The following is a 17,470-nucleotide window of genomic DNA, read 5'->3' as shown; positions in this document are numbered from 1 at the left end:
GGCTTCTCAGTGCGCACAGGGTGACCCCGCATCTCCTGCGGGCTATCACCAGGCCGTGTCCCCGCAGCCTGGGTGGCTACGCAGCCCCGTGTCCCCACACTCCGCGGGCCGTCCCCGGCGCAGGGCCCCGAGGAGCGCACGGGGCTATTTTTGGGCCGTGGCGTGGCCGATCGGCAGTGCCAGGGGGCCCCACGTCACAGGGTCGGCCGGGCCCTGCCGCCTCGGCATCGCTCTCATTCCTGCCGGCACACGGTGAGCAGCAGCACAGCTCGGCTCGGATCCCCCGACTTACAGACAGGGAGAGGTAAAGCCTTCACCTGGCCAGGACACACCTGTGCCCAGAACGGGAACTCCAGGCATGTGGGGCACCTGGCTGCCTTCACTGCCAGGCTGCCACCGTAGGGCACAACCCTGGGCCCAGGGGACACCCCATTCTAGGGAATGCTTCCTCCGGGGGGGGGGGCACCGTGTCCTGGAGGAACCCCCAGCCCTGTCCTGGGGGATGCTCTGCTGCAGGGGATGCTCCTTGGCAGGGGACAGCCAATCTCAGGGGATGCTCCTGCTTTGGGGGACACACACCAGGGGGACACTTCGCTGTGGGGACCATCTGACCCAGTGCTGCAGCCCCCAGCCTATGATACCAGGGGAAGGGGCACGCTGGGGGCAGCCTCGTGCCACGCAGCTCATAATCTAAAAATAGTCAGCAGCTCTCAGGCCCTGGGGAAGGATTAGTCCTTTCTGTGGCAGCCAGTGCTCTCACAAACGCGCCACACAGGGGCCCTGGGCACAGGGCTTGGCTCTCAACCCCACAGATGGCAGGTAGCATTTTCTCCCCACTGGGGAGCTGCTCGGAGCTGGAGAAGGCCAACTGCCACCCGCTGGTGTGCCTGCTCTGCCACGAGCCCTACCAGCACCCCTGCCTGCTCGACTGCTACCACAACTTCTGTGCCAGCTGCCTGCGAGGCCGTGCCAGCGACGGCCGCCTGCGATGCCCCCTCTGCGGGTAAGGGACAGCCCTGCCCGGGCACACCAGGACCGGGGCACAGCACAGGGCTGGCAGCTCAGCACAGCACAGCACTGCTCCCTGCATCCCCAAAGCTGCCCCGCTGGCCCAGGTGGGTGTCCCTGTCAGTATCCCCATCTCATCCCCGCAGGCACCCCTCAGTGGTGAGGGGAGGCACGGGGCTGCCCCCCGTGGACCGGCTCCTGCAGTTCCTGGTGGACAGCTCAGCCGACAGCGAGGAGGATGTGCAGTGCGCCAACTGTGACCGGTGCTGCACCAAGGCGGTGAGGGCAGCGGGGTGGACAGGTGGGGTGAGTAGGGGACCCCTGCCAGGGCCAAGCCTGCCACCAGCGCTGTCCCCTCACACAGGAGCTGGACACCATGTACTTCTGCAACACCTGTGGGCAGCCCCTCTGTGCCCCATGCCGCGAGGAGACCCACCGTGCCAGGATGTTTGCCCGCCACGAGATCGTCTCCCTCTCCAAGCGCACCAAAGACATCCACAAGAAGTGCCGTGAGTGCCACGCTGGGCTGCCCCGTGCCATGCTATGCTGCACTGCACCGTACCAGGCTACGCCATGTTCCTGTCCCCTGCAGCACTGCACGAGGAGCCCTACATCATGTTCTCCACCGAGAAGAAGTCCATGCTCTGCATCAACTGCTTCAGGGATATGCAAGGGTGAGTAGTCCCCACCCCACGCTTGCCGTGTGCCCCATCCTGTGCTTTCCCCTGATGTCTGTGCCTGCAGGGAGAGCCGGGCACACTGCATCGACATTGAGACGGCGTACATGCAGGGCTGCCAGCGGCTGGACCAGGCAGTGATGGTGGGCAGTGTCGGGGGGTGTGGGGGTGGTGTGGGGGTGCAGTGCTGTCCCCTGCACTGCAGCCACGCCGCCACTCCGGACAGGCTGTGAAGGAACTGCAGACCTCCACGCGCGAGGCCATTGTCCTGCTCAAGGCCATGATCGAGGAGGTTCGCAACAGTGCCAGCGAGGAGGAGGCGGCCATCAACTCCCTCTTCAGCCGCATGCAGGTGTGAGGCAGCCACCTGCACATGGAGCCCTGTGCCTGTGGGACAGAGCCAGGGCAGTGGGAAGGGACTGGGGTGGCTGCAGGACACAGGGCGGCTGTGCCATTTGCAGGAGCAGCTCTCCGAGAGGAAAAAGACGCTCCTGAAAGCTGTGCAGAGGTGAGAGACCATGGGCTGAGCCCTGTCTAAGGGCTGTCTCCCCTTTCCAAAGTGTTTTGGGATGCTTGGGGCTGGATGGCTCCCTGGAGTTTTGCAAAAGTTGTGACGTGCCGTGCTCTACTGCAGCCAGCACGAGGAAAAGGAGAAGGCATTCAAGGAGCAGCTGGCCCACCTTGCCTCCCTGCTGCCCACTCTGCAGGTAGGGCCTCACACCAGGCAGGGACATCCTGACACTAAAGCCAGGCAGTGACAGACCCACTCCACACATAGGTCCACCTGGTGACCTGCTCGGCGTTCCTGAGCTCTGCCAACAAAGCCGAGTTCCTGGACCTGGGCTATGTGAGTGTTGCTGTTGCTCAGGAGTGCAGGGTGGTCAGAGCATCCTGTGGCAGTGCTGAGCTCAGGGGCAAGGTGCTGGGCACCCCTCACCATGCTTCATCACTGCCTTTCAGCAACTGATGGAGAGGCTGCAAAGGATCGTCAAGCTGCCACACCGCCTGCGGCCGGCCCAGACCAGCAAGGTAGAGCCCTGCCTGCAGAGCCTGTGGGCAGTGCCAGCCGCCAGCTCTGCGCCCCAGGCCCAGTCACACTCTCCTCTCTTGCCCCCCAGATCAACAGCGAGTATCAGGCAGAGTTCGCCCGCTGCCTGGAGCCCCTCCTGATGCTCAGCCCCCGCCGCTCCATGGTGGGCAGCGCTGGTGGCATCGGTCCTGGCATCACTGGCACAAACATGTGAGGTGCTAGGGTTGCACCCAATGCACATGTGCTACTGTGTCCCCTGCCATGTGCCACATTGCACATTCCCCTCAGCATCTCACTATGCCAAGCTTGCCCCTGCTGCTGCCCTTGAGCCTGTCACCTCAGCAGTGGTACCAGGACAGCACAGGCACAGCTGCACTGATGAACAACAGGCTTCAAGTGACACTTCTGGGAAGTGGGGAGGGTGGCAGAGGGGCCGGCAGCAGCAGGGCTGGCAGCTGGGGGCTTGGTTGAGCCTCATTCTGTTCCCCAGCCTGGCCCCTGCCATACTCCCCAGAGGGCTCTGCCCCCTCCCCATGGGTGCTCCACCTGGGCCAGCTCCTGCTCGCCCACATGCCCGTGGTGCCACGGCCTCTTTGCCCGCCACTATTTTTATCAGAATTTCAGGGAAGTGCTCAGCCTTTCTTCACCAGGGATATATTTAGGCCTATTGATGTCACGGCAGCACCGGCCCTGCCAGGCCCTCCCAGCCAGAGAGGACAAACAGGCGCTGCCGCCCCATGGGGACCGCTCCTCGCCCCCAGCCAGGCTTGGCACTGCAGGGTGGCTGAGCTCCTGGGGGCTGCTAGCCCCAGCACAGGCGGGGGGAGCACGGCGCTGCACGGTAGGACCAATGGTGGTGGTGGTTAGCACGGGGAGACAACGGGATGGGGGGGAAACACAGGGGCAGTGGTGCCTGCCAAGGGGCCAGGAGATACCAGCGGTGAGGGAGTGAGCTGTATCCCACCCTTTGGAAACTCGAGGGTGCCGAGCTCAGCTCCTGGCTTCTCACTGCCACAGCTGGTTCCAAAACTGCAGGAATCGGGAGAGCAGCCCACAGAAATCTGATTTTTGGGAATAAGGCACCTCTGACCAAACCCCTGTGCTCGGGTGAGGGAAGGGACATGTGGAACTGCTGCATCCCCAGGTTCACCAGAGCCAAGGGACGGTGGGGCTGCGCTGGCAGCACGGTCCCTGGCACCTCATCCCCACTGCTGCTCCCCTGCAGCATGTCACTGTCACCTCTCCATGCAGGCTCCCCGGTGGCCAATGCTCCAAGACCCTCATGGTGCCCAGCTGCCCCCCCACCAGTGACAAAATGTCCACAGGCCCCATGATGAAGAAGCCAACGATGCACCGGTACATCAGCACCAAGGTGCTGCTGGCCGAGGGGCGTGAGACCCCCTTCGCCGAGCACTGCCGCAACTACGAGAACACCTACCGGGTAGGGAGCAGGGATGGGATGGGATGGGAAGGGACAGGAGGGGCCAGGTTAGTGCTACTCACGTGGCTGTGCCCCCTGGTTCCCGCAGATGCTGCAGACTGAAATCCAGGGCCTGAAGGACCAGGTGCAGGAGCTGCACCGTGACCTCACCAAGCACCACTCACTCATCAAGTCGGAGATCATGAGCGAGATCCTGCAGAAGTCGCTGCAGATGGACGTGCAGATCGCAGCTCACTACTCCGCCGTGGAGATGATGCGCAGCGTCTTCGAGGAGGTACAGCTGGCACATCCTGGCAGGGCAGGGCAGGGCCCCTCTGTGCCGTACCACCGCAGACTGCCCAACTGCCTCTCTTCCTTCCAGGTTTGGGAGGAGACCTACCAGCGGGTAGCAAATGAGCAGGAGATCTATGAAGGTACTGGTGACCCCGCGCTCCCTCCCCTTGTCCCCTGTGCCTGCAGTGTGGGGGTGGCTATGTTCCAGCCCACTCCTCTCACCCCCAGCCCAGCTCCATGACCTGCTGCAGCTGCGGCAGGAGAACAGCTGCCTGAGCACCATCACCAAGCAGATCGCGCCCTACGTCCGCTCCATCGCCAAAGTGAAGGAGCGGCTGGAGCCCAGGTGAGAGGTGCAGGGGCTTTCAGGGCCAGGGGGGACATGGCTCATGGCTCACACCCATCCCACCACAGGCTGCAGGAGCCCCAGGAGCCCAAAGAAGAACAGGCCCAGATGCTGCTCAAGATCTGTGACAACAATGAAGTGGAGCCAAGGTAGGTGACAGCAAGCACCTGAGTGCCAAGCTCCTCCCCATGCCCTTTCCCAGACAGTGACCCTATCAAGGTGCCTTCCTTTCCCCAGGGATGCCTCACCTGGCAGCAACAAGGGGGCTTCAGCCAGCCCCAGGGAGGGCTTCATGCCAAAGGACACTTCTGGAGACCCTTCCCCAAAAAGCAAAGACTGCTGCAGAGGCCAGCAGAAGAGCGGAGCAGAGAGTGCTACCCCGAAAGAGCTGGTACCCTAGAGCCTTGTGCTGGGCATGTGGTAGAGCCGCTGGGCAGAGCTGTGCCCCGGTCACTGACCAGCTCCTCTTGCCCAGTGCCACAAGCCAGGGTAGGAAACAGCCCAGGCAGCCATGTCTGCAGCACATACAAAGGCCTCAGGTGGACTTTCTTCTGAAAAACTGTTTGTGCTCTCCTTTGCATGTGTCAGAGTGAAATAAAAGGATGCAGTTGTCCATGTCTGCGTCGTTCTGCAGTGCTTACAAAAGGAATCTGCTGGCTTGGGGTGTCCAGCTGCTCCTAAAACCACAACATTGGCAAATGATGGGGAAAATAACTCCCAGTGCAGGGCAGGGCCAGGCATACATGGCTGGGTGATGGAGCATCCTGTGAAGGCAGCCACACACCAACATGGGCTGGGTGCCAGGAACAGCTGCTCTAAAGGTTCCCTGCACGTGCGGGAACTAAGAACTCACCAATCATAGTGGCACAGAGGGCAGGGTTTCACAGATTACTCCAGCTTTCCCTTAAAACTGCACGTGCCTTCCCCACACCCGGTAAGCTCCTGTCTCCTCACAGAGCTTCTGGTCACAGGATTTGGGAAAAGAAAAGGTTAAGAGAAGCTGTTGGTCTCAAAAGCATCAAGAGACACTGAAGGTTTTGCTTAGGGTGAAGTTTATCCCTTTCTTTTGGTGCCAGTGCATCCTGCTTGAACAGAGCCTGCACAGCTGGAACCGGAACTTGTGAAATTAGCATCAAGGTGCATTTACTATGAAGGACAATCTGGGAATGAGGCTTTGTTTCTGTTGCCAAACAGCACATCAAATCCAAGTGACAACTGCTTGTTTCAAAGTTCCTTTGATCAAGGTTATAGCAGGAACATTACTGCCTACAAAAAAAATTAGTTACAGATTAACCTGCTCCAGGCACCACTGGCTGGAACCAGTGCTTCCCTGAGCTTTCCTGAGACAAGAACAGCCCAAGTCAGAGCATCCAAGTGCCCAGCAGATCAGCACCCTCCAACTGGTGAGTTTTCACCTTGGGTCTTTTCTCCCCGCTCAGCAAAGGACAAGTCACCAGCAAGGGCATCAGGCAGATGCTCTGTGATCAAGCAAACCCTGTGGAGGATGGACTCTGCATTAGTCCAGCAAGGAGAAACAGAGGGTCAGGGTTATGGTTAGGGTCAGGGTCAGCCTCATCCCTGTGGCTGCACAGCCCCACAAGTCAATGAGTCACAGTCACGCCTCAATGCAGTGCTGGCGTGCTCTGAGAACCTACCAGGAATTGTAGAGACCTTCAAATAACCAGACAGAAGTTGGTGATGTTTTCTCTTTTTTTTTTTTTTTTTTTATTTTTTTTTTTTTTTTTAAATAAAAAAAGAAAACCTAAACTCAAGCCCAAGCCATTCTCACCAAGTGCCCCTTCCTGAGCCATACCACAGCACCTTCCCCATGGAACACCACAAGCTCCAAGCATGAACTGACAAGCAACTCATTTCCATTCCAGCAAGGAAGAATAATGTAGAACTCAAGAAAACAGGGAACCTCTTTGGTATGTAACAACAAAGTTATACCACACAGCTCAGTGGGAACCATTTCCAAATGGTTACTATAAAAGAGCATTAGCTAGCCCAACTCTTCTCCTGGTTGGAGATTTCCCTAGAAGCAACTCCTACTTGCCCTGACATCACAGCTTTTGCCCAAAAGAGCAGGGGAGGATCTCAGGGACTAAAGCCCTTAGCAAGCCTGGCAGCTGTGGTTCTTTCACAGCCCAAAATCCTGGGATCTCCGCGAGATGGAGGCAGCCTGGCAGGATAGGAAGCAGCGCGATTTGGAAGCAGGAAGAAGGAACAGAGGTGGCAGCGGGAGGCAGCGGCTGGAGCAGTGACACTGCACTCGCAGCAGCATCCGAGAGAGGAGGAGTGGGCCCAGAGGTGCTCAGATCCAGCAGCACAAAGGGAGCAGCAGAACCCTCCCTGCAGACCCCAAGGCTTAGAGAGAACGGAGTGGTGCCACGCTGCCAGCACTCTGGCACTTCGAGGGCAGGCAGGGCCAGAGGCTGTTCCCACAGCCACCCCCGTGCCAGCTCAAGGAGTTTGGCCCGAGGAGATTAAAGCCGTATCACTGGGCTCACGAGGTCAGAAAGCTTTAAAATCAAATTACGCAACAGGAACAATCTGCTGCCCAGCACCTTCCTCACACAGGGCCTGGAGGGCAGTGCTGTTTTCTGCTAGAATCAGTTCCAGAGGCGTTCCAAGACAATTCAGCTGCTGCAGGTAGGATTCATTCTCTTCAGGGTCGCTATAGGCTAAGTTATCTGGAAGATCCCTGAATGTGCAAAGAAGGACTGATCTGAAGGAGGAGGAATGAGCTTCTGATCTGTGAGTGATCCAGCAGGCTGCCCAACACTGCAGCCCTTCACCAGCTCCTCCTGGGTGGCTGGGAAATACCAACAGGCACCTCCCGATGCCGATGCCACACAGGCACTGGGCGCAGCAGGAGCTGGGCATCTGCTCAGCCAGTCTGGTGTTCGTCCATGTTACAGTTCCAATTTGACTCCTTTAATAAAAGGGAGACCCGATGGCACCTTCCTTTTGTACTCCAGGTACTCTTCTCCAAAGAAGTGAATGAGTGTGATCTCCTCCTCCTCAATCCGTTCCCTGAAGAAGCGCCAGGACGCCAGTGCATAGCCCACCACGCAGATGGGATTGCAGAGCAACACCTGGAACAGATGCTGCTGGTGAGCGTTCCCTTGAGAACCCAAGGCTGCCCCGGCCCCGCAGCTCATCCCCCTCCAGTAACATTGACACAGAAAAAGAAAAGACGCCAACATTCCCTGTGAAACTTCATAAGCAATAGTTTCTCCCCAGAATGAAGAAAGCAGTGCACAAGCAGCACTGCCCCAGCTCTCAAAAGCTCCATGTGCCAACTTTATGGACTCTCTCCAGAGAAACACAATTCAGTGCTAGCGCCCAGCCAGCCATAAAAACACACAGATACAGCAGCACTGAGCTACAGCTCAGCCACAGCTGGCCAGAGCTGACCTTCTAGTCAGGGAGCTTCCTTGCCCTCAAGTGCAAGACCGGTGTTTGGCAGGAGCCAGGTTGAGTCTGACCACTCAAGGAAGGCATTTTGACCACAGGGATACAGAAAAACTCTGGAAACCAGCTTTTAGACCAGCAGCAAATTCCACCCCAAGCCTCCAAGGGGGTTATGGATCAAAACCCTGGCTCCACCCCCTCTCTTTACTGCACAAAGAAAATTAAGGGAAGGGGATCTTCCCAAAGATTACATGGGGCAGAGCGCTCAGGGATTCTGGATTTCCTGTATGCCAGTGGGAGGCAGCAGAATCCATGCCCAGCACCAGGTGCTGTCTGAACCTCATCACATCACGTGTAGCACTGAGAGCAAAGACTGGGGTCATGACACAAAAGAATCTGAACACGCTGGATACAGTACCTGTGTCCCAATACTCCAGTAAAACCATCCCACGTAGGACGGGTGCCGGAACCACCCGTACACCCCACTCGTCACCAAAGTGTGAGTGTCAGATTTCTCGTTCTGAACGATGTGGTTGAAGTTGGAGCCAGCCGTGAGCATGGCCGCCTTCCTCAGGCAGTCCCCAAAGATCACCATCAGCAGCCCCACGGTGCTCAGCCAAGTGATCTGCTTCAGCTCTGCATGGACAGGGAGGGGCACAACAGGTTTGCACAGGTCTCAAGGAGTGAGAGGGTTTTGCCCCCATCTCAAAGCAAAACATGTGACAGCAGCAGCCAGGTACTGCCATCCCGCACCAAACAGATAAAACCAGCAACCCCTGCTTAGTGTTAGCATGGATTCATCCCTGGGGCCCAGCTGTAGAAGCTGAGCAAAGACAACACAAAGCAGAGTCAAGGACATGCTCAGGCTGCTACAAAACAACAAAGGGGAATGGCTTCCCTTTCCAAAGAATAAACAGACAAGCACAGCCAGTTTGCCCCAGACTAGGTGACCAGCAACAGATTTTGATGACTTGATTTATTCCTGTCAAAAGGCGACGCCTAGGTGTACCAGACACATCATTCTTGTACCACCAAGGCAGGACAGGGCTGAACATCCCTCGGCCTGGCACGTCAGAGTCGGGGGGGGTGCTCCCCCCGGCCCTGCCGAGATCCAACCCTAGAGGCTTTAAGGACTGAGGGGATTATGACCATGGCAAAGCTGCTGCAGGGCTGTCATGGGGCAGCAAGCTGAGGGTCACCTGCACTTTGCTACCAGACAGATGGACGCCAGGCGAGCCACATGCAGCTGGGCAGAGTCAGGGAGGGAAAGGGTGGCCGACCTGGGAAGAAGAGCTTCTCCAGCGTGAACTCCACCCAGGAGGACAGGGCAGCCAGGTTGTACTCGAAGCTGTGGTTGAGTAGGAAGGAGTCCAGCGAGAGGCTGCGCGGGTTGTTGATGGCTGTCACCAGATACTCCGAATAGTGAAAAAGGGAGAGGGAGCACATGTACCTGCGGCGGGAGGGAGGAAGGGAGGGCAGGTTTAGTAGGGCGGGGGTCACGGCGCCCGCCCGGCTGCCCAGCCCGGCCCTTACCATCCGAAGTGGCGCCAGGCGGAGCGGCCGGCACTCAGCAACAGCCCGCAGCCGAAGGCGAAGCCCAAGAAACAGGCCCGGACGGCGATCTGCAAGCACAGGGAGGGGAGAACGCGCTGCCACCGCCGCTCCCCAGGCCCGGGGTATCCCTACCGGCGCAACCTGGGACCAGGACCGAACCCTCCACAGCCGCACTTCATCCCGCCGCCCGCCGGGGCCACCCCCGTACCTTGTAGAGCGGCCGCGGATAGATGAGCAGCAGCGCAGCGTTCACGCCCGCCACGTGCAGGGCGAGAGCTAGGCGGCCGCGCAGGCCGGGAGCGGCCAGCAGGGAGGGGGACGAGCCGAGTACCAGTGGCAGGGCCGCCACCGAGGCGCCGAGCAAGAAGGAGCAAAGGCTGGCGCGGCCCTCCTGACCCAGCCGCCCCCTCCGCGCCGCCGCCGCCGCCATGATGGCGGCCCCGCCCCGCGCGCGTCGCCGGGGAAACGGCCCCGCCGCTCTCGCGAGAGCTCCGCCCCGCACAGCCGCGGCGTCAGCGGAGCGGTGTCGCTCTCGCGAGAGTTGCGTGGTTGCCGCGGCTGCCGGGGCCGGTTTGGGTTCGGTCGCGGGGCCGTCGGGGTTGGAGACCTTTGTCATCACCGTGTCCCACTGCCCGCCCGGCACCGCCACTGTAACCCCCAAACCACATAACCACATCCCCTAGCACCAGGTGCTGACGCTGTGGAACACCTCCAGGCGTGGTGACTCCACCACGTTCCTGCTACCTGAGCACCCCAACAGGGAAAATATTTTCTGGTATCTGTTCTGAATTTGCACTCTGTCAATCTAAAGCCAATACCCACCTTGCCCTCGCACTGCGGGCACAGCAGAAGAGACCAGCCCACACCTCACTACAACCTCTTGTCAGGTGGTTTATTGTCTAATATCCCAAACCGGGAACCCATCCCAGCAGGAACTCCTGTGGGGTCCTGTTAAAACGGCCAGACTTAAAAACAAAGTCGGGAGCGCCTGGCGCCACTTGGGGAGCGCAGGTGGATCTGGGGGAGGGAGGAAAAGCACAATTGTTTAAAATAAAAGCGTCAGCCTTTCATTCCAGTCAATGAAACAGACTTTATTTATGCCACAGGATTCCTTAAATAACTTAGATGTGCACAGAGAACTACCTAGAGATGTCACAGACATTCAGTGCGGCCCCGGCGCGGCGCGTAATGAAAGCTTTGGTGTGCATGGTAGGACAAACCAGCGAGTCGAACACAGCAGCACAAAGACTCGCGGCCTCACGCGCCCCTCAAGCCACCACACGCCTCCGTCCTGGCTCTGACACGGCGGGAGCGTCGCCAACGGGATCAAACAGCAACAATGGCTCTGGAGGCAGATGGCGAGTACCTGGGAAGACTCCTGGGGGCTTTCAGGGAGCTTCAGCCGCCTGAAGCACGAGGTCTACGGTGCTGAGCCCTTCAGCAGCAAAGCAGAGGCGCCGGCAGCAGGCTGGGGCGGGCGGAGGCATGGGGCTGGCGTGGACCAGACACAAAACGAACGGGAAACAACCTGGATGTTTGGCGGGCGCTGGTGGCAAGCGTGCCAGACAGGTCACTGCTGGGCAGACTGCTGCATCTGCGCCTGCCGCTTAGCTTTGGTCTGCAGGTACCTGCCCTTCCCTTCCTCGAAGCGACGTTTCTCGTCCTCTGTCTCCGTCTGAGGCCACAGAAAGAGTGCAAAGCGTCAGTGTGCTGCGAGTGTGTGCGGGAGGGAAACATGTCTCCCCTCACAGAGGTGTGAGGGAAAAGCTGCCTCTGTCAAACACACAACGTGACAGCCAGTGTGCTCCTGCATTAAGCAGGAGGCCTCTGTAACATCAAATATTAACCAATATCTCATCAGGAGCACCACATCAGCAAAGCCCTGCCAGGATTAGGGAAGCTAATGTAAACAGGAGGCTGGAATGGGGACAACCACGGGGAGCAGCAATCAGGGATGTGGGGGCCTCTGTTGCCACTCAGGGTCCCCTGGTGCAGGGCCCGCATGCAGCCTGTCCTCAACAATGGGAAAGGAAAAAACCTCCAGTCTGGCAATTTTCAAAATAAATAAAAAATAAAAACCAAAACAATTTTAAAAAACCACCAAAACCAACATAAACAAACAAACAACCCTGAAGCCTGCCCTGGAAAGTCTCATTCATGCTCATTATTTTTCTACTGAGTAACTCAAGGGAGGATTTCTTGGACAAAAAGGCCACCTGGGCTCTGCCCCAGGAGAAGCAGGAGAGGTGATGGCCCCAGTGGTCCCAGTCCAGAGAGAAAAGCTCTTACCAGCAGCTGCGGGACAGGCAGGGGCTTCCCCTCCTTGCTCAGGGACACATAGGTGAAGAAGGCGCTGACGGCACGGTACCGCTCCCGAGGCTCATCCACAAACGGGTCAGCATCCACAAAGACTTCTATTTCCATGGACTTATTGCTTGTGAATGTCATACGTCCTGAGACAGTGATGACACAGCCTGTGAAACAGAGAGGGGCTGGTGACGGGAGCAAGTGGTCCTGCACATTGTATGCTTAAGCTGTGTCTTAACTGGAGCACGGGATCAAATTAAACAGGGACTAATTTTCTCTACTAACATGTCCTGAGAGCACACCCAAGGGAGCCAGGGTGTGGCAACACAGGAGATCACAGTGCCTGCCACCACCCTTGGTACCTTTTTTGATCTTCTCATGAAAGTTGATGGCATCCACCGAGGCAGTGACGATGTTGGTCTTGCAGTGGCGGGCAGCCACAATCCCAGCAACCTCATCCATGAGCTTCATGGTGACACCTGTGAGGGGAAGCAGAGGGTCTTGTCTCAGGGAAGTCAGTGGGATTTTAGGAAAACCACACAAAGGTCACTAAGGCCTTAGCATGGCCAAATCTACACTGGGGAACTGGACTGGAGACTAAGTCCCAAGCAGTAATCCCGTACCAGCACAAGAACTCCTGTCAATACCAGGGCAACATCCTCGCAGACCTGTGATTAAGGTCAGCTCTGTCTCTCCCGAATTCCTCTGAGCAAACCTCACACTTGCAAGGCAAGATCAGTCCCACAAACCTTGAAACAGCTCTGAGCCATGTTGTTTTTGTTTTTTTAAGGATTAGGCACGTGTTGTCCCAGCACTCAGCAAACACACCTCTCCCAGGGCTTACACCACACGTGCCACCCCTGCAGATGATGGGTGCTGCCAGCCAAGAGGAAATTACTTCAGCTAATTGCAGTCACACGCTGTGTGTTTGTACTCCAGGATTTGCAATCTCAGAGGCGATGACAAAACTGTAGGATTTATAGTTCAAGTACATGAGTTTTTGGAGCACAGAAAAAGACAAAGCTTTTGTCCCAGCTAAAGCAACTCTGGCGCTGACAGTCAGTGCAAAGGGGCCTGCGTGCCTCCAGAGGCAGAGCCCACCAAAAACACTGAGTCACTCTCCAACCACACTTTGCTCCAGGGAAAAGCCACCTGGACCTGCAAGCCAGCTGCTATGCAGGGCAGTGCTCACTCACCTCCATGCACAAAGCCCAGCAGCGTGCAGTCCGACGGGCCCACCAGGTGGATCAGGCTGGACTGGCTGTAGCCAACCGTGTGTGGCTCTGGTTAGAGAGCAAAGCAAGGTGAGAACTGCTCAGCTGGCACCCATACACCACCAAACATCCCTGTCTTAAGTTGTCCAAAGAAGAAAACATGGGGCTGGCTTGTGCAAAGCTGAACCATGTTAAAACCAGTGGTTAAACTAGGCTGGAGAAGTTCCAAGAGCAGAGAATGTTGACCACCTGACGGGCTGCTGCCTCCCTCTAATCCCCACCCATTCACTTTATTCTAGCTCAGCTCATTTCTTTCTTTCAAGCTTTCAAATAATATGAAAGCAAAGAGGAGTGAACTGGGTCACACAGCTGTCTGCTTCCCCCCTCAGCTGAACCTCCCAGATCCTGCTGCATAGAGCCCCTGTTTTCCCCTTGGTGGGAAGACCTTCACCCCCATGCCCTCAACCGTGGCACATGCTGGTGACCCCTCTCCCACCACAACCTCCAGGTGACAGAATTCACACCCCAAAACTCCCAGCAGAGGAAATCCTCTCTCAGAAGTGGCTGTGTTTTCTTTCTAATGAGAGATGTTAAAGAAGCTCAGAGGAAGGAAAAGCGGCCAGGTCCCACCCAGGATGACCTCTCATGCAGCAGTGCCCCCTGAGCCTTACCTTTTGTCTGCCTGTCTGAAAGCAGGGAGGACAGAGGAGAAAAACGCATCTGAGCAAATTTAATCCCCCATCACCTTCCCCAACATGCCCCATGTGCCACCTCTCCACCTCTGCCTGAAGGCCACAGCCAGGCCTAGAGGCCACCCTTGCCCAGAACTTGCTGAGGAAAATCAGCTCTAGCTGCACACAAGCGATGCAAGGAGTGATACAGGAACGGGGTTTTGGATAAGGGATCTCATTCCCCCAACCCCTGCAGGGTATCACAGGTATCCACTCAGCTCCCCATCCACTCCCATGCTGTGGGTCCAAAATCCCATCCCCATCCCTGGTGTGGTGTTTTATAATGCATACTTGCAGCTACAGGGCCCTGGGGATGGCCGGAATTGCCCTGGGGACCAGTTTGGTCTCCCAGTACTGTTGGGCAAGTTGCACTGGCTGCACCCTGCCTGTGTTACCTGGGTTGATGACAGGTAAGATCACGTCACCATTCCTCTGCTTAGTTTCCAGCCGATCCAGTTTTTGCTCCTCGTAACGCTTCTTCCCCTCATCCTCCTGCTCCTTTCTCGCATACTGGAATAAAATGCTAGTAAGAAGGAGACTGGCAAAGCCACTGGCACAGCTGGGAGTGCCAACAGGGCCAGGTTAGTGCCATTCCGCAGGGAGGACAAGTTCCAGTTTTGGGGGACCCAAGTGAGCTGTCCTACCTGCATGGGGGGAACCTCAAGGACCTTATTCACATTCTTCAGGGACAGCGGCACATACCACAGTGTCGCCTTGTTCGTCACCTTCTTTGCTCCTGGAGGAGAAGGGGGCAGCAGGTGATGGTGCCAAGGCCAGCAGTGCTGACCTGCCAGCGGTCTGGGGCTGGGCACACACCGCCAATGCCACTGGCATTGGTGGCCCCTTGCCCTGCTGGCTCCTGCCAGGCTTTAGCTCGTAGCGGATGTGACAATGTGTGTTTGGGAAGGTGTCACAGCAAGCGGAACTGGTTGTCACAGCAACAGCAGGAAAAGGGACTTTTTCAGGCCAAAGGCAGCCACAGGCAGCAATCAGGCAGGAAGAGCTACAAGCAGATTTTGCTGGTTTTCTCTACAATGGAGCCATAAATCCCAGGGAGGCTGCTTGGCCTCCCTCCCCAGCACCCGCCCTCTCTGCACCCCCAGCTCTGTCAATAAACACGCTAAATCTCCTCTCTGCCGAATGCTGCCAGTGACAGAGCAAAGGATAGAGTCACCACTAGAAGCTCTGGGCTTGACATCGTTATTCCTGGAGTTCTGGAACACAGTCACCAGAAGCCACCCACCTGTTAAAATGTTTTCAGACATGACGTTGACCTGAACCTCCACGGAGTGCCGGGAGGTGTAGGTGATCTCAGCACTGACGTTGGCCACCTCGCCAATGCACATCGGCGAGAGGAAGTCTGTCCGCTCCACCCGTGCCAGTGCAGCCACGGAGGGCTCCTGGGGACGGTGAGACAGCCAAGGTAGTGATCACAGCCGTGCCATGCAGGAACAGAGCTGGCGGTTCCCTGAGACCAGCCAAATCAGCCACGCCACGTGCAGTTTGGATACTGCAACCGCCACCCTATCAGTCACAGGCTGTACTTCCTTCCCCATCTGTAACCAGCACTGAGTTGGCCCAACTCGCCTTTCTCAGGAGTTAAAACATTAACATCAAAAATGAGCCATAATGTTTCTGCTGGTGAACACAATTTCAGCAGAATGCTTCTAGCTACTGGGACCCTGCCCCAGCTTCAGCCAGAGACACCAGTGGTTTGAATGCAGGAGCAAACGCTCCCAGTGACGGACTTCTGCTGCCCTTGAGACGCGGCAGCGAGTACAGGGTGACCACGCCAGAGGCTGGCAGGCACTCCGGCACCTACTCACCCCGGCCTGGGAATTGCAGTGACGGGTGCTGATGATAGCTCCTGCCTCCTCGATCATCTTCAGGATGGTTCCCCCGTGGACATTCCCTGCGATGTTGGCATCGTCTGGGCGCATAATCCTGGCGGAGGAGGCACATGAGAGTTCACAATCCCTGCCGCGACCCCAGCCCAGCCCTGGTGCGGCTGCCCGGAGGCAGCATATCGCCCACCGGCTGAGCTGCCGGGCCATCGCTGCTCGCATGCGGCTTCCTGTGAGCGGCGAATGGAAAGCGCTCCAAACTACCGCTGGGAGCGGAAGGAAGCAGGGCGCCTCTGGTGGGGCAGCCGGCGTCTCAGCGGGGCCGCACCCCGCCGGGCCCCGGGGCGGCACACACTGAGCCGGGCATGTGCCGGTGCTTTCTCCTTTCTGCCAACGGCGAGTAACGGCCCGGAGGCCTCTGAGGCAGCGGCTGCGCGCTGGGCCGGACAGGAGCTGCTGTTTCAGGGCGGCCGCGCTCGGGAGCCGCGGGAAGAACACGCGGGAGAACAGCGGCAGCCCTGCCCGCTCCCAGCCCCTGCAGCACAGAGCATGGGCGCGGCGCTGCTGCACTTTGCGCGCTGCCAGTGTCACTGTCAGCGTGACTAAAGCGGGCGGCGCCGCCGATGCCGGCAGCACGGCGGGCAGCATCTCGGTAGCAGACCGGCACCCGCCCAGCGGCCCACAGCACGCCCGCCTCCCTGCCCAGCTCTGCGCGGGTCCCCGGCCGCGGCGGGGCCGTACCTGGACACCTGGATGGCGGCCGGGCTCGGGCCCGCGGCCCCCGGCTCCGACATGGCGGCACCGGCGCCCCTCCCGCAGCGGCGCTGCGGCACCGCCGCCCTTGGCCACGCCCCGCCGCGCCCCGGACACGCCCCCGCGCGGGGCGGAGCGCCGGGACCAAGGGCGGCACCGGCGCTGCCCGCGGGGTCCTGTGACCCCACCGGGACCGGGGTCCCCCCGGCGTGCCCCGGAGTGCCCTGTCAGCGCGGGGACTCGCGGGGAGCCAGGGTCTTCGGGTCGGCACGGGCAGCACCGCACCCCCCCGCCCGCCTTCCCGGCGCCGTCGGTTCTCTCCGGTTGTAACACAGCTCCCGTGGGCGCCCAGGGATTTTGGGTGGGGTGGTGGCGACAGTGCCGAGCAGGCAGTGACAGCTCGCAGTAGAGCGCACGCAGGGTCCGGAAAGGGTCCAGGATACCGCCCGGGGGAGGCGGGGTGCAGGGAGCTCTCGGCTCACGTTGGTGGGGGTGCGTTCCGTGAGGGACCGGAGGGTCTGCGCACACACCGGGCAGCCCGGGGTGCCAGGAATGCCGGAGCTCTCACCTTGCACAGCTCGGCGGAGGCAGGAGCGGGGCGCCCGGTGCTCCCGCTCTCCGTACCGCTACCGGCCTTATGAACCGGCGGCCGGGCAGGGCCGGGCGGGAGGGCCGGGCAGGGAGGGCGCGGGGCAGGCACGGAAGGAGGCGGGCAAGGCGGCCCTTGCCTTGTCCTCGGTGCTGATCGAGAGGCACCTCCGCTGTCCGCGGTGCTGACAGGAGGGAGAAGGGTCACCCCCTGTCCTCCCACGCCGCCCGCTGTCCGGCCCTCCCGCCCTGCCCCACCAGAGGTTCATAAAACCACTTTGCCGGGT

At 58.9% G+C, this 17,470-nt stretch overlaps 3 protein-coding genes across 7 annotated transcripts; 1 reads left to right on the top strand and 2 right to left on the bottom strand.

The window, feature by feature from the left end:
- Nucleotides 1-205: 205 nt before the first annotated feature.
- Nucleotides 206-5,377, top strand: RNF207 (ring finger protein 207). Its single transcript, XM_040084810.2, has 18 exons — nt 206-304; nt 813-1,003; nt 1,155-1,287; nt 1,373-1,517; nt 1,601-1,682; nt 1,753-1,828; nt 1,912-2,037; nt 2,147-2,193; nt 2,320-2,392; nt 2,464-2,532; nt 2,646-2,714; nt 2,804-2,925; nt 3,967-4,156; nt 4,245-4,430; nt 4,518-4,569; nt 4,658-4,775; nt 4,844-4,924; nt 5,013-5,377. Exons 2-18 carry the CDS (start codon nt 813-815, stop codon nt 5,173-5,175), a joined length of 1,923 nt encoding a protein of 640 aa, XP_039940744.1. The 5' UTR covers nt 206-304; the 3' UTR covers nt 5,176-5,377.
- A 1,165-nt stretch (nt 5,378-6,542) lies between these two features.
- ICMT (isoprenylcysteine carboxyl methyltransferase) lies at nt 6,543-10,187 on the bottom strand. Its single transcript, XM_040084523.1, has 5 exons — nt 9,955-10,187; nt 9,726-9,814; nt 9,473-9,642; nt 8,611-8,828; nt 6,543-7,873 (listed from the first exon to the last, which is right to left on the bottom strand). The coding sequence occupies exons 1-5, from the start codon at nt 10,174-10,176 to the stop codon at nt 7,691-7,693; spliced, it is 882 nt and encodes a 293-aa protein (XP_039940457.1). The 5' UTR covers nt 10,177-10,187; the 3' UTR covers nt 6,543-7,690.
- Nucleotides 10,188-10,816: 629 nt separating this feature from the next.
- On the bottom strand, nt 10,817-16,671 carry ACOT7 (acyl-CoA thioesterase 7). 5 transcript variants are annotated; one of them, XM_040084688.2, is made up of 10 exons: nt 16,584-16,671; nt 15,825-15,942; nt 15,242-15,398; nt 14,643-14,734; nt 14,394-14,508; nt 13,939-13,953; nt 13,250-13,336; nt 12,416-12,532; nt 12,036-12,220; nt 10,817-11,421 (listed from the first exon to the last, which is right to left on the bottom strand). In XM_040084688.2, exons 1-10 carry the CDS (start codon nt 16,634-16,636, stop codon nt 11,317-11,319), a joined length of 1,044 nt encoding a protein of 347 aa, XP_039940622.1. In that variant the 5' UTR covers nt 16,637-16,671; the 3' UTR covers nt 10,817-11,316. The 5 variants fall into 5 exon arrangements, with proteins under 5 accessions (XP_039940622.1, XP_039940624.1, XP_039940623.1 ...); XM_040084690.2 differs by lacking the exon at nt 16,584-16,671 and adding an exon at nt 16,033-16,423; XM_040084689.2 differs by lacking the exon at nt 13,939-13,953.
- Between the last annotated feature and the right edge of the window lie 799 nt (nt 16,672-17,470).

This window comes from Hirundo rustica, chromosome 22 (genome assembly GCF_015227805.2).
Source record: "Hirundo rustica isolate bHirRus1 chromosome 22, bHirRus1.pri.v3, whole genome shotgun sequence".
Classification (NCBI taxonomy): Eukaryota; Metazoa; Chordata; class Aves; order Passeriformes; family Hirundinidae; genus Hirundo; species Hirundo rustica.
The sequence above is the reverse complement of the archived record's forward strand: the minus strand, read 5'-3'. Positions and strand labels throughout refer to the sequence as shown.